This window comes from Aspergillus aculeatus, assembly GCF_001890905.1.
Source record: "Aspergillus aculeatus ATCC 16872 unplaced genomic scaffold ASPACscaffold_15, whole genome shotgun sequence".
NCBI lineage: Eukaryota > Fungi > Ascomycota > Eurotiomycetes > Eurotiales > Aspergillaceae > Aspergillus > Aspergillus aculeatus.
This window is the reverse complement of record NW_017962990.1, coordinates 583,836-605,249: the sequence shown is the minus strand read 5'-3', so window position 1 is coordinate 605,249 and position 21,414 is coordinate 583,836. Positions and strand designations below refer to the sequence as shown.

The 21,414-nt window shown below is 50.7% G+C and overlaps 4 protein-coding genes across 4 annotated transcripts; 2 read left to right on the top strand and 2 right to left on the bottom strand.

The window, feature by feature from the left end:
• Positions 1-438: 438 nt before the first annotated feature.
• ASPACDRAFT_33716 (MCT family MFS transporter) lies at positions 439-1,797 on the top strand (the record flags this gene model as incomplete). Its single annotated transcript, XM_020199984.1, has 3 exons — positions 439-581; positions 634-775; positions 832-1,797. The coding sequence occupies 3 exons, from the start codon at positions 439-441 to the stop codon at positions 1,795-1,797; spliced, it is 1,251 nt and encodes a 416-aa protein (XP_020053220.1).
• A 1,375-nt stretch (positions 1,798-3,172) lies between these two features.
• Positions 3,173-4,426, top strand: ASPACDRAFT_63198 (uncharacterized protein; the record flags this gene model as incomplete). The annotated part of the gene is made up of 1 exon (XM_020203855.1): positions 3,173-4,426. The coding sequence occupies one exon, from the start codon at positions 3,173-3,175 to the stop codon at positions 4,424-4,426; it is 1,254 nt and encodes a 417-aa protein (XP_020053219.1).
• A 3,987-nt stretch (positions 4,427-8,413) lies between these two features.
• Positions 8,414-10,295, bottom strand: ASPACDRAFT_124856 (FAD-dependent oxidoreductase). Its single transcript, XM_020196755.1, has 2 exons — positions 9,007-10,295; positions 8,414-8,956 (listed from the first exon to the last, which is right to left on the bottom strand). Exons 1-2 carry the CDS (start codon positions 10,081-10,083, stop codon positions 8,603-8,605), a joined length of 1,431 nt encoding a protein of 476 aa, XP_020053218.1. The 5' UTR covers positions 10,084-10,295; the 3' UTR covers positions 8,414-8,602.
• A 2,814-nt stretch (positions 10,296-13,109) lies between these two features.
• On the bottom strand, positions 13,110-14,920 carry ASPACDRAFT_81076 (MFS transporter). The gene is made up of 6 exons (XM_020205793.1): positions 14,807-14,920; positions 14,481-14,726; positions 14,113-14,397; positions 13,548-14,063; positions 13,320-13,493; positions 13,110-13,267 (listed from the first exon to the last, which is right to left on the bottom strand). Exons 1-6 carry the CDS (start codon positions 14,904-14,906, stop codon positions 13,182-13,184), a joined length of 1,407 nt encoding a protein of 468 aa, XP_020053217.1. The 5' UTR covers positions 14,907-14,920; the 3' UTR covers positions 13,110-13,181.
• Between the last annotated feature and the right edge of the window lie 6,494 nt (positions 14,921-21,414).

Here is a 21,414-nt window from a genome sequence, read left to right as displayed (position 1 = left end):
CTTGCTCATGCCATCATCGTACCTAATGTGAGGGTCTTCTGCAAAGGCCGTGTGGCAATTTTAGGTGGTTTCCATGTCCTTTGAGGGAGACTGAGTCGGCTTCAGACATGAGACATTGCCATTAGACAAACCAAGGGGCATACAAGTCCACTGCAGGGCATGCTTATCAGATTGCCCTAAGCCCAAAGCAGATCGATTTCGAATTAAGCTCGGAGGGTCAGTTCGGCCCCGACTCGGGCCAGGGAGTTATCGTCCTAATCAGGAAATCCCCGAGTCACTCCACCGACTCGACAATGTATACAGGAAATATATCTAGTGTAGTCTCTCGGATCTCTTCCTACCTTGTTATAGGATGAAACAATCTGTCTTCTATCTATATTGTTATTTAGACCCTAAGTTGAGTCTGTTATTATCATGTCCGACGTTGAGAAGAATAGCATGTCCACGGACAACACTCCGAAGGAAGAGACAAGCCCTCCCAAGCCCCCCAGCTACCCAGAAGGAGGCGTAAAGGCGTGGCTAGCAGTTCTGTCTTGCTGGTGTGTGATGTTCAACACATTCGGTTACATCAATGCATTCGGGTATGTCTTGCCCCCTCATGTCAACCCTGCTTCGGAGTTAACCGAGCCCCAGAATCTACGAAGCATACTACCAAAGCACATTCCTCAAGAATGAGAGCGCCTCCAACATCGCCTGGATCGGCTCCCTACAAGCCTTCTTCATGTTCTCAGCAGGCCTCATCTCGGGTCCGTTGATGGATCGCTACGGTCCTAGAGTACGTCCACAGCCAGCCCTAATCCCTCAACACAGCTAACACCCTTTCTCAAACAGATAATCCTAATCCCATGCTCCCTCCTCTTCATCCTCTCGGTCATGCTCACCAGCCTCTGCACGGAGTACTACCAATTCCTCCTAGCCCAAGGCATCCTCGGCGGCCTGATGAACGGCCTAACCTACACCCCGACCCTAACAGCAGTAAACCAATACTTCCTGCGACGCCGCCCGCTAGCCATGGGGATCGCCTCCTCGGGCTCCTCCTTCGCAGGCGTCGTCCTCCCCATCGCACTCAACCGCATGCTCCACGACTCTCCGCTCGGATTCGGCTGGACCGTCCGGATCATCGGCTTCCTCATGCTAGCGCTCAGCCTCGTGGCCTGCGCATGCGTCTCCTCACCCGCCGCGCCGCGCCGAACGGGCGCCCCCTTCCTCCAAGAGGCCTGGCACCACCCCGCCTACACCCTGCAAGTCCTCGGCCTGTTCCTCATCATGTGGGCCCTCTTCACCCCCTTCTTCTACGTCCCGGACTACGCACACTCCATCTTAAACCTGAATATCAACCTCTCCAGCTACCTGGTCTCCATCATGAACGCCGGCTCCTTTGCCGGCCGCCTCCTCACGGGGGCCTTCGCCAACCGCTTCGGCCGGTTCAACGGCCTGGTCCTGGCGTCGGCCGTCTCCGGGGTGCTGATCCTCTGCTGGCTGGCCGTGGATTCCCAGGGCAGCATGATTGCTTTTTGCCTGTTGTTCGGGTTCTTTTCGGGCTCGGTGATCGGGCTGTTCACGGCGACGCTGGCGATGACGGCCCCGCGGCCGAATGTGATTGGCTCGTATATGGGGATGGCGTTGGGGGTGCTGAGTCTGGCGTGTTTGACGGGGACGCCGATCACGGGCGCGATGGTCAATCGGTATGGCGGCTTTGAGGCCGCTATTATTTTTGCGGGCGTGTGTGCGTTGGTTGGGGCCGGGGTTGTTGCGGTCGCGAGGGTAAGGTTTGCCGGGTGGGTGGGGGTTGCTTAGGCTGGGGGGTGCAATATGTTGTGGAAAAGGTGTGTGGTGTAAATTGTGTATGACTAGAGATTGTGTTGGAGTTATGGCTTTATCCCCTTTCTATCTCTCTCTCTGTGTTGCCTGTTTTCTCGGTCAAGTCTTCTTGTTTGAGGTACTTACTGGGGCTCTGTATTTGTCTGATTCTTGTTAGACATTAGACTTGATGGGCTAACGCTCACATAAATGGTGTATGAAACACAATAGAGACATCAGCGGAAAGGGAAAAAACATGCAAAATCACAGACAAAGTGCAAACGAGATAAGAGAGAAGTCAACCATGCGTATAGCATGGGAATATCGATTTTCGGAGTAAGCGATGCAATGTGATTTGATTACAGGTGTCTAATTATAGCCGCAGTGATTTGCAAAATGTGAGTATTAGTTGGTCCATGTTTACTCATTCCACGTGAGAAACAATAGATGTACTGTACACACATCACTCTCTTTATGCCGGATTCCGAGTGGAGTAGGGGTCGAGGAGATTCAGACGATCAATCTATTCTCGATTTTTAGGAAAGTCAAAATAGTCTCAATCTTTGGATAAGCTATAGCTACTCATTTTGAAAGTTTAACTTAATTTTCATAGCTGTTTTCAATCCTACTACGAAGATAGTCTCTGAGATAGTTTAGATTGTGTCGTTTTGCATTAGCCTTTTCTGAATTATTCTAGTACAATTATTCAGCACTTACTAAATTGAGAGTGTACTTAAGAAAGCATAGACGGTAGTTTGTATGTAGAAATGTTTCAATGTTTCAAGACAGTAGGGCTGCATAAGGCATTCATAATCATAGTGGTGAAAATATTCAAATCAAATCAAATCAATTTCATTCCAGTTCTCTTGGCCCAAGGAGCCCTCGTGGAGAACTCAGCCCGCCTATTGCGGTATGCTATAAAGGTGCTTTATTAGGAAGCTAAGAACTCAGCTGGTTCGCCGTATACACCCACATCGGCAGAAAGAATGTACTGTTCGACGAGAACTGCTGCAATCAGGCTGCAGTAGCTTGATAGAGAAAGAGCGCCAATGGTTTTGCTTGTCCTGTACCCTTTGCAGACATACAATCACTGATGAACCGGGAAAGAAAGCAACAATTGAACTTGGGGAAGGAAGAGCTGAGAGTTTACAAATCCCCCTTCTTCGCCCTCTTGACCATTTTCACTCTCTGCACACTACTCTAGTCTATTGCATCGCTATCATTCCAGCTACTATCCTCCACATTCTATCGATATTCTCTCATCCTACCGTCACTCGTTCTACCCAACATTTCCTGACCGAATTATCTCACTTACCGCTCAGCCCCCTTCAGTGTTGACCCAATATTTAGGAGCCTTACCTATCCAAGCAAAATGCCGAGGCGTAACAGCTCCATCACCGTCGGCTCCAGTATAACCGGCAACACGACCCCTATCAAGGTAGACCATGCTACCTCCACCACAGACGATCGCAAGAACAAGCCATGGAAGAGATACGATCTTCTCGCGCAAGGCTTCTGCGAGCTGGCCGCGGCCGAGAAGGAAGAGTTCCAAGAACTGGTGACTAAGGATCGCGAAGTCCATTCGGTCGACGACCTCACCGACTGGCACGAATACTACCTGGAAATGCTAGGGGTCAGCAGTACCGACGACGATCCTAGTTTCTACCGTGCGAGCACAGGGGCAGAGATACCCCCCGTGGCGCGGGACTTGCTCAATGCTCCGTCCGCTTTCTCCGGCTTCGACTACGCAAACTCAGACTGGGAGCTCTCGCGTTCAGTGTACGCTGCAGGGCTTTTCACAGCCTCGATCAAAGGGCCCCTCACGGCGAGCCCGTCCGCGTACCCCACCCTCGTCACCATGGTTCATTGCATTGTGAATGAGATAAATCGTGAAGACGCAGCCGTTACCGGGAATGCAAACGCCAACGCCACCGCCAACGCCAACGCAGCGGCCACAAATTCAGAGCCCGCAGCAGCAGGGCCCAGCAGGCAAGATGACGGTCAGCCACCCCCGCCACCGTTACGGCCACCACCGCCCACGCCACCACGCCCTACTGCAGGTCCAGCACCCTCTCGCTCTCGCCTCCGCGTGGCACCAAACCACCACCCCAAGATTACCCACTATCGGCCCGCTCACAACCGCCTAGACGTTTACGAGGCCCGGTGCGATCTGGCTGTGCTGAGTGGCCTGGAGCCACACGTGCACTGCGGCATTCTAGGGCGAGGGCGTGCATGGGACCAAAACAGCGATGGTGCCCTGGAGGTGATGCAGACCTTTTTGGCCCTCTGCCAGGAAGAAAGAGCGACGCCGTACGGGCCGCCTGCGGCCTTTCCATGGTATCGTCACGAGTGGGTTCAGCGTGTGTCTCTGCGAGATGACCGAGCAGCGCGAGTTTCGCGACACCGCATTCCGAGATACATTGCCAGCACCGCACCGCCGGGACGAAGGACGCGACGGGCACGGCGTCGTTTCATTCGCCACAACACGGCTTTACCACAACATCAAGCGTATGCTGAGTATGACGGAGCGGTATCCAGATCCTCCAGAGGACACTGGTCGGGGACGGCGGCGCACGCGGCTCAGATCGAACGCCATGTCGAAAGGGAAAGAGCGTGCTTCCACTGACGGTGCTTGAAGCTAGTGAAGTGGGGGTACGATTAATGTTCGTCTCGGTCTTCCTTGTGTCGTCTATCATTGCAGGGCGTTTATCTATTATTCCTGCTGAGGCAGGGCTATTAGTGTAACTTGAGAATAAGAACCCTTTGTGTTCCTTCTGTAAGAATAAAGACTTTACTGTGTTACGACCACACCTCTTTGACAAGAAGTGATATACAGTCAATGTAATACTTAAACCTAGTATACACCGGCCTCTACTCGCTTGAAAGCCTGATAAAGAAGTGGATGACACCTACGAGAGAGGTAGAAGAAAAACGACGCATGCATTTAATCGACATCGATGGAAAAGGACTCGATATAGCGACAATCCGCGTTTTTTTTTTTTGTGGTGCTGTTGATACGGTGGTCGTGGCCGACGGTGGGAAGCCTACATGCCTTACCGCCGCCCCAAAAGACCTGATATAAGGCTTTAAAACAGCTTAAAGAGGAAGAGGCTTATAGAGATTGATGGACGCAATGTGCTTTTGATGAAGAATGCTTACGAAGAGCGAGGGCTTATGCCTGATGAAATCTGCGAGAGAAGTGGAAGATGCTTGACTTCTAACTACGTTAGGCTATCTGCAAGGAACTAGCTAAGGCCCCCAAGGTGGGTGGTAAGAGGCAGCCTGGCTAGGCCGCAGGGCCGTTGTTAGGAAGAAATAAACTATACCCAGTGTCTGGGTGAATTCTCGCGTGGGTGAAATTGACAGGGATCTATCAACAACTACATCCTACAATAACCACATACTCTATGACATCTACGTCGCTTATTCTAAGCATAGCATCGAGACCCCCGTGGAATCTGTACTGTGGCTTTTCTCTTATCCTGCCTTTAATTAACTCTTGATTTTTTCATGATTTGCTGAAAATAGCTCACCCTACAGCATATTTTTCGTTAACAAGAGATTCAAAATGATATCTAGCAGCAGACACAGTTTTAAGGAAATTGGCTACTGAGAGAGAGGTAATGAACCCATAAATCTCATAAAATTTTTATTTATCTACAAGACACAATCTAAACGTTTCCACTACTTACACTTGACCCCCCATTCCAGCCCAGCTCAGCCCTAATCCCACGATCATACCACCCACCACCCACCACCCCCCACGCTATTCCGAGCACCTCAGCAAGTACCACCCCGTGATCCTTCCCCGTCCAGTCCATCCGAACCGTCTAGTCAAACACGCAACCCCCGGGAATCAAATCGCATACGATGATACGAGTAAAAGTACGTCTCCACTCCCGGAGAACCAGATCCGATCTCCGATCCCGAATCCACCGCATGATTACATCGCATCGCATGGCGGGAGGACATCACATGATCCGGGGATGGATAAGCGAGCTGCGGCGACGGCGGCCTAAGGTTCCGCTTCAGTCGCTTCCCCTTCCCTTCCCGGGGTAACCGGAATTTAGCTCGGAGGGCTGGGCTAGGCCGGAAGAGCATCATCCATGGGCTGATCAACGTTGATTCCGGTACAGTAGTTCAGTCTTGTGTTCCCGGATCGTACTTGTGAATGAAACTACTCGGTTCGGTGCGATGTGATTGTCGTTTTCACCACCGACATTGATTCACCGCCTTTCGTCTCTCTTGTACCACTTTCTATACAGGTATGATCTGAGCCTTATTAGCAAATGAACTCAGACAACGGGATAAAACCGGCAGATCTGAGATTATTAATCAAGCCTCTACGGACGACTGTAACTGACCTCACTGAGTACAGTTCTGACATTGCAACTTACCCACTTCCTCCTACCTATGCAGACCTACAAATTACATTTAGTTGGACTATGATTTTGTAGGTGCCACCCGACTGTACTGAGCAAGTCTAGAAACAGCAATTCTAGACGACACGACATCCAGCCCCCGACCTATATCCGAGACTATCGCAACAATAAGGTTATGAACAGCCACAAAGGATCGAGATTCGGGGGGAAACGGACATTTCGAGAAGCGTGATCAACCGCAAGATTGAGACTTTGTTGAGATTGTGAATAATGGAGGTACAGGATGAAGGATCGATAGTGCGAATCCCCCTCGGATCCTTTTGTTGCTTGACACTTAAGGTAATGTACAGAAATTGATTCTGAGCTGGGAACTAACTGAGTAACTTACTGAGTTGACATTTGAGTTTGGTTTTGGGTTTCGGGCACGGGAGATGATCCCTCGCTAGTTCATCGGTACCAAGCCTATAAACCGGGAGAAAACTGGAGGGTTTCATGATGGGAGGTGTATGATTCGGCGGGGGAGGGGGGAATTGTGTTTATTGTGGTCATGACGTTCGAGGGTCGTACATAGTTGAGGTCTCTCAGATTGTAAGTGGATCTCTGCCACCATCCTCTTGACCGCTCTCATACCTTATAGCTTTGCCGCTTCCTTTATAGGAAAGTCATGAAGCCTTCCAGCAAATGATATTTGCGGGTTGGAATCAGACCGGCAGATCGGGAATCACTTCATCAGGACTCCACTCACATTTTCAAAGGGTAATACTATGTACAGTCTACCTCATTCCTTGACTCCCACCCAACTACCTATGAAAGGTTAGAGGGGCTTGTACATAGTAGTATGCTCGGTTAGATACCCAATGTACGGGGGTATCGTTTCTTGGTTGAGGTTGCGAGTGGGGAAGAGGCCGGATCGGGTTTTGTGCTCTCTTTCCTCTTTGGGGGCTGGGGCTGGGGATGGGGATGGGTTGCTGTGGATTCACCCTGTAGTTGTACTAGGTATTACTGTCTAATCTAGTGTCTACCGGGCGTTGTCTGTCTTTTCAGACCGCTGTTTCGTGGACTTTACAATTAGACTACAGAGGACTTTGTGTGAGATGAGACGGATGCAGCTGGTGGAATTGAGGAAGTAAACCATTCACTCGAAGATTCAATCGATGTGATAGATATCGGGGAGCTTAGTTGTAATGCAAAGTTTGGAAACTTCCATGTTGTAGAGATTTACCATCTAGTTCATCAGAGCCTGAATATTCCTTGAATTGAAGAAAGCCTTTCCGTGGAGTTCCGGGAAACGATTCGATAAGCTTACTGCATGGCTCATAGGGCGTAAGCATGGTACTTAGGTCTACTCCGTATGCAGTAAGCAAACTGGAAAATACACACTCGCCGATTGGAGGAAGACAGGCTCATGAACATGCATGCTTAGGAGAGCAGGGATGCACTGCAGTGAGCTTCCCTGGTTGAACTACCACCACCTAATCTAACTTACCAGTAACATACCATCAACTTAGGCAGCAACTATGCTGATCAGGGCAACCACCACGATTCATGCATGCATGCAAGCCACTGCATGCACCTTGTCAGCGACTCCCACCTTAGCAGGCACCAGGATCAGATCCTACAGGATGATGGCGTGCACAGAGAGTACCAACAAAAAAAAAGGTAGAGATCGAATCCATCGTTCGATCTGCAAACTTTTTGTTTGTCCCTCGGAGAACCCCGTGGGATCCTTGCCATCCTCCCCAAGTGGAGTCCATAATCATCCTTCTCCCACGATCTCGAAACACTAAATCTCGCTGTCGCATGCACGAGACTCAATAGCCGGAGCCCGGTGAAAATATTGACGGGCGATGACGGTCTCCAGAACTAGACCACTTTAGTGCTTCCGAGCACTGAGCAAGAAGGGGTTAGCGGATGCGCTATCGGGAGCTATCGATTTCATCCGTTGGACCAGGCCAGGGGGAAAATCCAAAAGAAAAAAATAAAAAAAATAGATTAATCTCCGAGAACGGCCGCCGGGAGACGGAAACCGTTGCGGATACCGCTCGGGATTTGGTGGGGATTCCCTTTCCACTTTCTTCCCGGAAACCTGGCAGAATAGATGAAGAAATAGATTGTGCCTTGGTCAATGGATGAGAAGCAGAACCCGGAAGTGTCATGGTGTATAAGCGAGATTAGTATATATGAGGAAAAAAAGTAATAGTAGCCACGAAAGAAAGTGCCAGGCAGATAATAAAAAAAAAAGCAAAATGGTCGGCCGAGACTAACAAAATCCATAGCCCCGCCAACACTTCAAGCCTAGCGTTCTTTTTGACAACAATTGTATCGATGCAAAGTATCCCAGTTCGTATTCTCGTAACCAAACCCATCCATCCCATAGACCCGGAACCCAAACCAACCGAAACACCGCCCATGCAAATAGTCTAAAGGAAATCTCGTTCCGACGAGTAGAGAGATGAAGATTGGTCGCTGAGCATTCCCGGAATCGCAACCTTGGTGGCATCGAATTCCCAGGCCGCCTCGCGCGAGTCTTTTGCATTGCGGACCTGCATCGGATAGGTCCACTCCTTCAGTCGGCCTTCCAGGAACCCCATGTCGCGGTTCTTCTCCCACATGCGACGGGACACTTGGAACGCCGCGTTCACCGTGCCCCGACGCAGATCCTCGTAGGCCTTGAACGCCACGGTCAAGGGATCATACCGGTGCTTGGCGAGAATCCGAGAGAAGAGGATAGCATCATCCAGCGCATACGCCGCTGACTCGTCACGGGGGGGCATCTAGTCAAATCAGTACTCGAATCACAAGTCATCTCACGATGGCAACATACCGCATGAGCTGCATCACCCAGAAGAATCACTCGGCCCCGGTACCACCGGGCATTAGGCCGTACTTGCCAGACAGGATACAACATCCAGTCGTCCGCTTTGTTAACGAAGTCCCGGATACAAGGTACTCCGGATCGACCGAAGCGGTCTTGCATCTCTTGGCGCAGAGCTTGCTTGATCGCAGCAGTCCGCCGCCAGTCCTGGCCAGGGTCCATGCGGTAGTGAGGAAGCAGTTCCTCGCGGAACTGAACAATAGCGGCCAAGAAGATCTGCTCGTGGTCCCGGTCACAGTAGCTGGCTAATAGCGAACCATGTCGAGAGATGTTCATGGATGTGGAGCGGAAATGAACAGGGGCTTTAATCTTTTTGGTGTCAACGAGAGTCTGACAGAAGGAGATGCCAGTATACTCGGATGGACTGTCGGGGTCAACCCAGTACATTCGAGTCGCCGAGTGCACACCGTCGCAGCCGAGAACCAAGTCCCCTGTGGCTGTGGTTCCGTCATGAAAGTAAAGCATGGCTTTGTCTTTTGTTTCCTTCCCCCGAACCAGCTTCTTGCCGAACACAACGTTCACATTCTTGGATCGTTCAACGACCGTTAACATGGCTACCGAGAGAGCAATCCGCATCACACGGCGACCCTTATATCCTCCGAACCCATTGCCATGTTCATCCACAAAGTCAACCGAGCCGAGGGATCGTCCGGACCGACTAGAATATAGCTCGATAGCATCCACATCAGTACCACCTTCAGGTCCAAGCCTGTCCAGCTCTGCTAGCACCCCAAGACGATCGAGATGCCGCTGGGCGACGGGGGTGAGGTTGATGGCACCACCCGAGGTGGAGAGAATATCGTGTCGTTCATAGACAGTGATGCGGAGGTCGGGAACGAAGGGTGTCAGTTCTTTGGAAAGAGCCAGGGCAGCGGCAATGCCCGCAATGCCGGCGCCAACAACGAGGATGTCGCGGGGGACGGGGTCGCTCTCTTCGGTTGGGGGTGCTCTGTCGACGTAATTCCAGAAACTAGCCCAGTCCTTCCCCGCGGAAGGCGGCGGGGTCGCTTCATATCCGACATCCATCGTGATGTAGCTTCGGTAAGGCTCTAAAGTGCTTCAACAATGCAGAGAGATAGTATACATAGAGCGGCAAGGAAAGCGGTTATATAAGGAGTGTGGTACGCAAATCGATTATCCAGAACCGAGGAGATTAGAGGGCAGGAGCCAGATAAAAGGAAAGAATTCTTTGCAAAAAAAGCTTTGGGGGCGAGATACATCGGCCACCGATACCTAGGGGCAAAAGGCACAGGAGACCAAAAGATTTATATATAGACCAATAAGACCGGTGCATCAGCGATGGTTTGGGAGAGCCATCGAGGAGGGGACATGTTCGGCCGGAAAATGGAGAGTGTTCGGAAGTTGGCCCTGGCATCCAGTTTCGAGACAGCCAAAATTTGGCAATTGGGAAAAATTTGTCTGCAGGAATCCACACCTCACAGGCCTCATAGGCCTCATAGGCTAGGACTGCCCCAAACCCGATGAGCTACGACTTCCGCCGGCGCCAGGCCTTTATCCGCAGCTCCACCCGACTGCCCGACGAGCAGTCAACCCGAGACGTCATAGGTCGGAAGCCAGCAGCTGTCAGTGACTGAACTTTATTAGTTCCATGGTAGGAACGCTGGATCATTCCATAGTAGCCGTTGTGGCCCGCTCGGTACTCGTAAAAAACCTTGGGACGCTGGGCGGAAGAGGAAGATGGAAAGGAGCTCGATGGCTAGGTCAGACCGAGGCTCTGTGACCCAGCAGTTGGTCCGTGTGGCAGTTTTTGAGATTAACATTGATGGGGAAGCGAGTTCATTTGATCAGGATTCAGGAGAGACTCGATTGACGCAGGCTGCACTGGGGTTTGCTCTTCGTTGCCCCCTCCTCCTGTTGATTTTTGTTTTCTTTTTTGATGCAGTGTGTTTTGAGGCCAAGCCACTAGTCGTGACTAAGCAGGGGTCTTTTTTTCCCTTTCCTTGTACGTCTGGCCGCAGCAATCTGCACACGCAGTTTCTGATGAATTTTCAGCAGCTTCGAGGGCTGAATAAGACATTCCGGACAAATCTGCCGATCCCATCATGGAGCTCCGACCGGGATCAATCCTTGCTCTTCCTCAAGCCCAATCTTCTCCTCAACCAGGCCGGGTCCAGCGACCCGGTCGGCGGTCGCGCGCCCCCTTGATCCCGATTAAGATTTCTTCTGCGCATCACTGCAGATACTGTTCCACGACAATGAACGGTGGTCCCCAACCATGTGGTTTTCTTCGGGAGGTGTCCATCGTTCTGCGTTTGTCGACATCAATCCGAAATGATCAGGATGGTCTCGACTCCGCTTCGAGATCCAGCGAAGATGGGTATTCTCCCCTCCTTCCTCCCCTCCTTCCCCTCCCTCATCTCAATCCACTACTGCTAGCTGGGACTATAGCGCAGCAGACTATGTCCGCACTCCGTTTCCGTTCTCCATTTTAACGGTAGTTGTCCGTGACCAGCGACCACTTCAGCGAAGGAGGTCACAAGTCGTAATTGGCCCCCACCCCCTTCCGTGCCCCACCGTCGAGCAGACTGTCGCGGATAACTGACGTAGCCTTGCGGTATGGTGGCTTCGGATTGAAAGCGCTGCCTGGCGCTCGAAGGTCTTGCAGACCATGACAGGTGTCGAAGAATTGAGTCTCAGGAGGCAAAAAAAGGTAGGAAGGGAGCGCCACTAGCGCACAAGCCTGCAGCAGTAGCAATCTAAGAATCATGTTGAAGGGCGAGTATGAGGTTTTCCCCGCAGCCTGTCAATCAAGACACAGTGGACCTGTCACATCCTTCGCCGGTGACCCAAAAACGGCCGTGAGAAGGAGCTAAGGGGAAGAGGGACGGGGTGGTTGGACAAGTCCGATTCGTGTCTTGGGAAAGATACAAACTTTGGGACGAGTGAGCTTGATCGAACCTGTCACTGCGTGGCTGCAGGAAAGGGTGCCCAGGTTTGGGTCCAGAGCGTTGGGGGAACCGCGTGTCCCTGACGATCGGTCATCGGAAAACAAAACGACCCTGGCAAGTGATCCGTCCCGTTTAGTTTCCATTTTTATTGAGATCTTGAGAATACGAAGAGGATGGATAATTAATACTCAGACATTATAGAGCGCTAGATCAGCGTGTGCGCTGTGTCGAAGAGACAAGCCTCGAAGGAGATATGCCGACATAATTGATAGTATAGTGGACGGGAATTGGTGGCTGTAGAAGGAAAGTCCCGAATGGGAAGAAGTCCCGAGGCCGCCACGCAGCTTTAGGAAAGAGGGGGCCTGGGGCCTTCTCCTGGGCTGCCTTAGCCCCCTTCTTCCAGAACAAACAAAACAACTCCGTCTTCAAAGCTTTCTCCTATCTTCATCCCCTTCATCCACACTGCCTTACTCAGGAAAAGACTGACTGACTCGTTCAGACATTGGGGTAACTGTGTCTATTTTGAGATGGGCTCCATGTTCCCCATCGCCAAACTAGCGAAACACTCCCGTTGTCTCCAATCGGTCTCAGAAACGCGCCAGAGCTCCCTTGCCCCATGTGCCGAGCTAATGCACGTTTGCTCGAACCTCTGATCGAGTATGACTGTCATTAAACTTTATTGAGAGATCGACACTCATCCTGAAGCTTCCCTGTCGGAGCCGGCAAACATTAAGGTTGCAGGGGGGGAACAGAGCCTGGACTCTGGAGATATCCTGGCAGCCTCGCTCACGGAGACACTGACGGAGACAATAACTGCCGACGCCTTCGTACTTCGTACTTCCTACCTCGGAGACATACCTAGATCTCGGATAATTGTGCCATGTCATATCTGACTTGTGCTACCGTGCCAGCCGAACGGATTGCAAGAACAGCCGACCGACCTTGATTTAAGCGAGCCCCAAAGTGTCTCAAAGGCCCGGGTTCGTCCGGAGAACAATCTAAATAAGTCATTCTTAGTCGAGACTAGACGCCTCGAAAGCCACCTTTCAGTAAAAGGCAAATCGAAATTCTCATCTGTCAGACAAAGGATACGTCTAAACTCAAAACTTTTATGACATGTCTCATAACTGTCGTCCTTGGCATCACATGCAAACTGTTCTTCTCTACGCCATGCAAAACGAAACGTCAAGCAATCATGCAAAAGCACATGGATCACTATTGCGTCTCCCTCACGCGGTCGAAATGCACCCGAGAGTCAAGGTTCCAGAACGCATTGACTCCGGAGACCGCACACACAACGGCTACCAAGGTCAGCTTCACTCCGCAAGTGCCAAGCAGTCAACATCGACTCACCAATCACAGTGCTCATTTCATAGTACCCGACGTGCTCCGCCAGGTATCCCGAAAGCACGGGCCCGATAAATGCTCCCAGGGTCCAGCTCATGCTGGCCATGGACAGGGCTCGCGAGTAGCCTCCGTTGGGGCCAAAGATTCCAGGCGACTCGGCTTCGAGCTCGTCAATAGTGACTGCCGAATTTGCAGTTAGACAAACCTCCTATCCGTGGATACAAAGTAACGCACCTGTCGCTTCAATGGTTGCCGCCCCATTCATCAGACATGAAACGGACCCTACTAGGGTGACGCAGATCGTATAGATCACTTTCCCTCGGTCGCCTTCATTGACCCAAGGGAAGCGGTCGTCGCCCGGCATACCAATCACCCACATGATCGGTGCAAGGAGAAGAAACCCCGCCGTCGTCGGCCACCTCGTACCAACCCGGTCTTTCAGCCAGCCACAAAACGGGCTAAGAATAATCCCAGGACCCTGTAGGGCGAAGAACATCATCCCCGCGGGGAAACTGCCCCAGTTGAACACGTCGCGGACATGAAGGGGAAGGGTGGTGTCGAAGCTCGAGATCAAGATTGCGAAGGAGAAATAACTGACTACGCCCGCCAGAAATCGGCGATGCTGGAGGAGGAAGACATAGAATCTCCAGCCCGCGAGATTCGGTACATTTACATTCTTGTTGTTTCCCAAAAGCGGTGCACTCTCCGGATCCACCGATGCGCTGTTGTGCGAAGGCTGCGTTATTTCTTCTAGTATAGGATTAGTGGAGGTTCGGGCGCGAGCTAAGACGCCACCTACCCTTTTTCTCTTTTGACTTCTCTAGCATGAGGAATCGCAGAACAATGTCTACGATCAGGATTGCGAAGGCGCTCGACCATGCGACCCAGTAGCCTCCCAGCTCGAAGATTATGCCCGCTACCATGGGTCCGCCCGAGGTACCCGCTGCAACGATCAGGGAAATGACACCGTAGGTTTTACCCAGATGCTCCGGTCGAACGTTATCTGCGATAGTGGCGTATCCTACGACCCAGATAAAGGAGCTCGCAATCGCCTGGATGAGACGACCGGCGAAAAGCGTGAAAGCTGTTCACCTAGGCGTCAGCACAACCCCGCATCTCTTCTTGTGGCCTTCATCCGACAGTGACGTTGTCGTAAGGGTCACTCACTCGTAGTCGCCATCGCCAAGATTATCGATCCAATCAAAGCCACCACCAGAGACCCAACCAGCAGCGCTCTCTTAGAGGATAGCCCATCCGCGTAGTGACCGATAAAGGGACTCGTAACCAGGGACGCTACCGCACTTTCGGACAACAAGGCAAAACTCATGCGCTGCGTCAATGCGACGTCCAGCCCCAGGCGATTCTCAAGTACGTAGGGCAGAATTGGCACGAGGAACGTATACAGGAAAGTGTCTAGAATTTGGGGCGAAAGTGACTGTCAGCTCGTCATGATTTCAGACGCTATCAAAAATTTTCTCCTATGGCGTGCTTACCCGTGAACAGTGCGATGGCCATGGCACCCACGATGAATAAGGGCGAGGAGCGCCATTTCTGGCCCCATACTTTGCCTCCCATCGTGGGAGTATAAGTCATGATGCTGCTTTTGGCCGCACGGAACAGCAGCAGCAGCAGAGTGAGTGCGAAGGTGCGAAGGAAAAGAGGGGAGACAATTCTTAATGATAAGCAGAAATATGGCTGGAGGGGCCCCATCCGCGCCTTAGCTGCTATCGTGCGCGGCCTGGTGGTTGGTCAAAAAGCCCGCAAGACCCACCGCGTCGCCGATAAGGAATCATTGTTTGTGGATGGAGTGCTGGGAAAACACCTTGCATGGTGCAGAAACATGTTTCTGTTCTTTGAGGGGGAGCTCAGCTGGAGGGATTTTTTTCTTCTGTGGAGTGAAGGATTTGATGTTAGTAGGACTTTGGGGTGCCCATGTTGTTTGTATGGATGAATCAAGAGACAACGTATCGATTGATAGCTTCAATAGGCGGGGAACGGGTTCAGCCGAGGCAATATGTTTACATGGCGGCAGCTGCGCTTTGCAGACTTGGCTCACAACCACCAAACTTTTCACCTTATTACTTTGATATATTACCCCTGTTGTGTTTCTTTCACCAGCAGGCTAAAATAACAAAGCGAACATATCATGAGGCCTATTCAATGTCCTGGGTACAGAATTATCAACCAATTCTGTGATTATACAAGAAAGCCAGCCGCCCAGAGTGAATCTCCATCTCAGTGTGAATAGCAACACAACAGGGTGTTGATGAATGAAGCGCTGGACACTTCCTGTCCTCAAACATAAATACCCCCTCTCCCACCATCCTTCCGTCTTCTTCTCTTCTTCTCTCTTTCACACCACCCTTCAGAGAATCCCCAAGCCACTCCACACAAAACCAGAACTGAGAGTCGCCATTCTTGATTTCCTGGATTCAATCCATCACACGAAGAGATGATTTCCTTGATACACTGCTTGAAGACCTGCCATAGCATTTTCAAATCTCATCTGCGATGGTTGATCTAACTCCCACTCCGTCAAGATTCATGGCCGGTGGCCCGTCCCCTGCTCTCTTCTACTCTTCTGCATCCTCCGCGGAGGCAACAACAATTCGATAACCCAGTCATCCAAGGGCCATCGCGTTCTTCTTTCAGTATATCTCTTCCGCGGGTCTCCTACAGAAGGTACAGAGATTACTGAGACAGTCGCATCTTGGAGCTGTTCGGTCGCAGACTGCGCAAACACTCAGTTCGCTTACCTATCAGCTACACAACGCTTCCTTGATCTGTCAGAGTGTGCGCGGCAATCCTCCCAGAATCCTCCCTGAAAGTCGTGCAGTCCCTGCCAGGTCGCGAGAGCTGCAACCGATCTTTCACCCCGTCCCTTTCGTGTAGTTCAGTGCGTGAACTCAGTTTAGAATCCGGCCCAGCTTCGCAAGGGAATCCTATGCGATGAGAATTAGATTCAGAGTGTTCTTCAAATGGCCAAGGTACGTGCTAAGCCTCCTAAGGAACCAACTCTTCACAGCGGAGTCTGACGATCTCGTCTTCCGGGCAGACAGAGCTCAGAAACGCATACAACGAGCGGTACCACGTCCTATCAGCTAGTATCGCTTGAATGGAACCAGGACGGGTTACGGGCGATCTATACTCTGGCCTTATGGACACCACGGCGCATGCATCGCGAACGACAGGACGCCCGCCAATGTGCACAAAAACAGCGACCATAGAAGTTCTCCTCAGAACAAAGACGCCAGACTACAGTGACAGGATAGTCCTGGGATCTCACTGTCAAAAGGAGAAGGCCTGGTCGCAGCTCAAAACTCGACTTGGCAAGATTTGGAGTTGTGTGGTTATTGGAAGGTTCGCTCCCAAGAACACAATACCAGTGTTGGTCTGGCGACTTTGACACAGAAGGGACCATTGGGAAGGCCTGGATCTCCAAGTCGCGTACGATTGTTTACAGGCCGCGGAATCTAACATTCAACTTGTTTCCGAGATACTGTACGCATGTGCTATGCGGTAGTCCAATAGCGACGGGACCATCGCCGGGCAGAGACAGGCTAAGACCAAGCGAATCTCGACACCAATGGGCTAGTAGCAGAACTATACCCCTCTAGGAAGGACTTTACCTACGATTATGATGCGGACGGTTTGGACATTATCGCAGAGAAATCTGAGCCGTCGACTGATTCTTCCGTCGGGCCATGAGGACAAATTCACCTACCATGGCGCATTGCAATCGATCAAACGACACAGTGCTAGTCTGCAATATGACGCACGGATCAATCAGATGGCTGAAAGTTGTTTGTCCGGCTAGATTTTCTCTAGGTTCTCTGGTTACTTTGTGGTAGCTGGCGGCTGAGCTACGATGACCAAACGCTGAGGCAGCTGCTGGCCTCCGTGCTAGATTGGATGATCAAGAACCTCTTCAAGGCGATAATCTCCTGGTTTGGAAAGGGTTCAACGCGCTGAGCTCATCCCACGGACCAGAGAAAAATCCCAGTGGCGCATTGGGAATAGCTGAGTGATGCCGCAGCGCGGTAGAATGGCGGGCGTCGACTTCTCGTAATATGCCGTCGTGCAGCATGCGAACAACCAGCAGGCCAACTGCAGTGTTGTGATGCAGCCGAGACTTTACACCTTTGAGACAGGCAGGAAGATGAATGGGCTACTTCTGTATCCTTTGCAACATGACCCAACGAGCGATTTTACAGGAGGCAGATTACTGCTCAAACCACAAACCGAGTACCAAGCCTATACCCATCGAAGTTCAGACCGGGCTGGAAGGTGATAGTAAGTACGCTAACTGCCATGATCAAGATGTGGAGCGGAGCTAACAAGAGATGTAGTGATATGGGCAGGCACGAGGCTGCGGGCGTTGTCCTAACACAGTACGATCGCGTTGAGAGGCTGGATCTGAACGCCATGATCGTCCATGAGTGCTGCACTTTATGCTGTGAGATCAATCATTTTGACTAGAGCTGACCGGTTTCTTTACTGGAGTCAATCCTACCGACTGGCGTACTTGCATGAGTGCAACAAGGTGGCTGCTGTTATGCTCGTCACAGAGATGCTAAGCCTTGCGCTCAGAAATATCAACCAGGCATGCACTGGTCTGGTTGTAGCCCATTGAGATACACGTGGTTTGAACTTTCAGTTTCTCAGACGTCGGTCTACACGCAGAACCACAGCGGGGAAGTAAGCCAGCTTCGACGCTGAACAGGACAAAACAAGAGATCGCAAACAGAAAGCAGTCAAGATCGTGAGAATTGAGAAGCGGAAATTTGCGAGTACAAGCATGGCACTTGGCTGCCACAGTGCGGTGATCTGACTTCGGCCAAAAGTTCTTGTGGTCACTGCATGTGAGTCACTTCGACTAAAGCTTGAGTCCACTCACAAATCCACTATTTCATCAACAGGTTATGAGCCCTCAGCTGCGATCAGCTTGGCTCCACCGTCTTGGTCAAGAGATGCATCATTCTTGATGAGACTATCAACTGAGCGCTGGCAAAGTTCGGAAGCTACGGAAGCGCGGATCTAAGACTACTGGTGTGGAGGTTCTCACTAGAGAAACCGGTAATGATCTTGTTCGATGTCAGCATGAACAGCGTTTCCCGCACTCCTTTGCTTCCGCAGGACTTCTCATTTACTGCGCTCAATATTACAAACCTCATTGAGCAAGAAACAGAAAGACTGCAAATTCATAATCATCAGCGTGGTGGGATTGTAACGCGGAGATTCCCCGGAACAGTCCATGGGGCACAAAAGGTCCATTTGAGAAGCCATCATCAAACAATCGCCATCTGCAAACTTGGCCACCATACGGAGTGCGTATGTCCGACTGCTGAGTTTACCTAGCTGTTAAGCTCTTAACGGCACATGAGAGAGCCACAAACTATCCCGGTAACTTTGACACCGAAGGAAGATTCTGAGTAAACCGGGTTCCGTTCGGCCGAACGTTTGTCTTCGAATTGCATGATATGCAAGTATAAAGGATGGTATGTTCTTTGTGAGCACTATCCAACGCGAGTCCCGGAACATCAGCTACTTCGGGACACTAAGGCATTTGGGGATTCTCAAGTCCGCTGCTCAAATTTTCAATTCACTGCTGGCCGCCCGATGCGCTAAGAGCTTTCCCTCGCAGTGATCAGTATTCATGTTCTCGTCACGCTCGTCATTTATGTTGTAGCCCTTCGAATGGTAGATCCGGTTCTTTGCAAATGCGCCATTTTCACTGTTTTTCACCATCTTGATTCTCTCGCATACTATGTCCACTGAAGCAAGAATCGATTCTCGTGGAGATCCCAAAAGAGAAGCAATAATGGAAGCTACGGAATCAATATAAATTAACCCAGAATATCGAATCCCGGCGAAAGACAAGAAAGAGGAGATATTTTCTGAGGCAGGATTTTCAACACCGCCGACTCCGATGGGACAGACAATCAGTATGATGATGACCATACAGAGGCTTGCGAAAATCTGGGCATAGTGAACCAGAAAAAAAGCCCCGATCCAAGGGAGACCCTTGCAATGTCCTCATCCTCCAGATTTGGCAGGGATTCCACTGTCAATAAGCTGGCCACAAATCGGCCTTGATGATGGCGTCCGCTAAAATCGGCGGTACCTGGCACGCAATCGTGTTCATTCTTCATGTGCACTGGCACCCTCGACAGCCATGACGATGGAAACCACGGCCACATAAAGGAAGTCGATTGAAAGGGCAATTAATGCCATTGAGGATACACCGAAATTTCGGTCTTCCGTGGTAGTGGAATCACCTCAATTCGGTTGACCATCGGGCACGGAAGATCAATGCTAGCACATGAGCATTCGCAGAGCATTTCAGAGGAAGTCGCCCATTGCCCGTTCCCTTAGACACCGGAGAAAAATTGCTCAGATGTCAAAATCTGCCCTCGTGAGCGACTCTATGAGTCCCGTCCCTCTGGACCCGCACATAAGACTACGACAAATGGTGGCGCCATTCGTACTACTGAAGTCGTCAGTACAGAGTTGGCAGGTTTTCGAAGGTATATCATATCCGCCGTGTGGAAATTGAAATCAGTCGACCTTGGAGATAAACACAGGCGGCCTACATAGTAGCAAGATGCTCCATGAATCAAAAACAACGAGTATATTGTGCCCTTTGACCGCTGCGGGTGGGGAGCAGCATCATGGAAGGGAACCGTGAGGTTGGCTGGCCTGCAAAGGAGATTGCAAAAGCCCTGAAAAAGGGGCAAAACCGCAACACTGGTGGGTGATGAGCTGTTTGCTGTCGTCCACATCTTTGATGACCTGGATGTGGAAGCAAAGATGCTGAAAGATCGTGTCTCTTTCAGCTGCGACACCAGTTCGGGCTCCGGTTCCTGGGCTGGATACATACGATACTACCTCATCCCTTCATCATAAGTCAGCAAGGAGTCGACCTGGTTTTCTAAGGTTTCGCCATCACCCGCCTGCACACGGAGTATCCTCGTTTTTGAACAGCTTGAAGTCGCTTGAGATCCTTCGTCCAGAAATGCTTCTCCGCCTCGGTCAAACGTGAATAAACTGCGGTCGGAATTCGCGCCGGTTTGTTGTACCTTGGTAATCACTAGTATTCCGCAGAAATTTTGACGATGCGGGCAATATCATGCACTACTCTTCTGTACTTCTAGCGCGAGTTTGGACAAGTCAGGCGACTTGTTGTGTAGAAGATTTATGTCAACCTTCAGTCTCTGAAGGTAGAAAGCCTACAGCTACATACTGATGTCTAAAGTCTGTACAAATTGATACAGCCACGTACGGAATCCATTATTGGTGGTAACTATACCAAAACAGTCACCATCCCTTCCATGAGGAGAACACGACGGCCCACGAGTCTGCTGAGCGCGCTTCGAGAATCGCGGGGGATCCTTGGGCAGAGAAATGAGCACCTTTTCTCCTCGTCAAAAGGATGTTTGAGTACTTCATGGGGGTCAGGAGGCAGGCAGGCAGGCAGGTTACTTTTACCATAGGTTTCAATACTACTTTAGATCCCATAGCACTTAAAATTCAGTTTTGGTGTCTCCCTAAGTTTCTCCCAACCTCTGCCAATTTCTGGGAATATTGTCTGGGAAACATGCCTGATTAGTGTGGTCTTCCTTATCATACATAAATAACTCGGTTTTCACTTGAGAGCTAAAATCATTCGTGGTGGTTTTATTCTTAGCTGGTAAGTTTATAGTTGTCGTATGCCTATAACCCTTGCCTTGCTAGTTCTACAGTGCTGATGCTTGCTTGTGACAGCCGTCCTGATGTCGCGGCACTAGCCCGACTTCGCATCGAGGATGGCAGGCCTCTCAGTTATCCCAAAAAGATCGAGACGGATATCTACAGAATCTGAGTTACTCGTTGAAGAAACCCGTTCCAAAGAGAATAGAAAGTAATAAACGTATCCATTTAAGGACAAGATTTGAACAGAATCTTCTCGTTGCGGCGTTGATCCGCTCGCTGGCTTGGAGAGTCGGGTTGTGACCGTCATCTTCCGGCCTGCTTTATGCCTTGTTCACTCCTTCCGTAAATGAATATACCTGAATCTGTTTTTCTGAATGCCCATTTCGATGCTAAATGTAATAAAAGGATT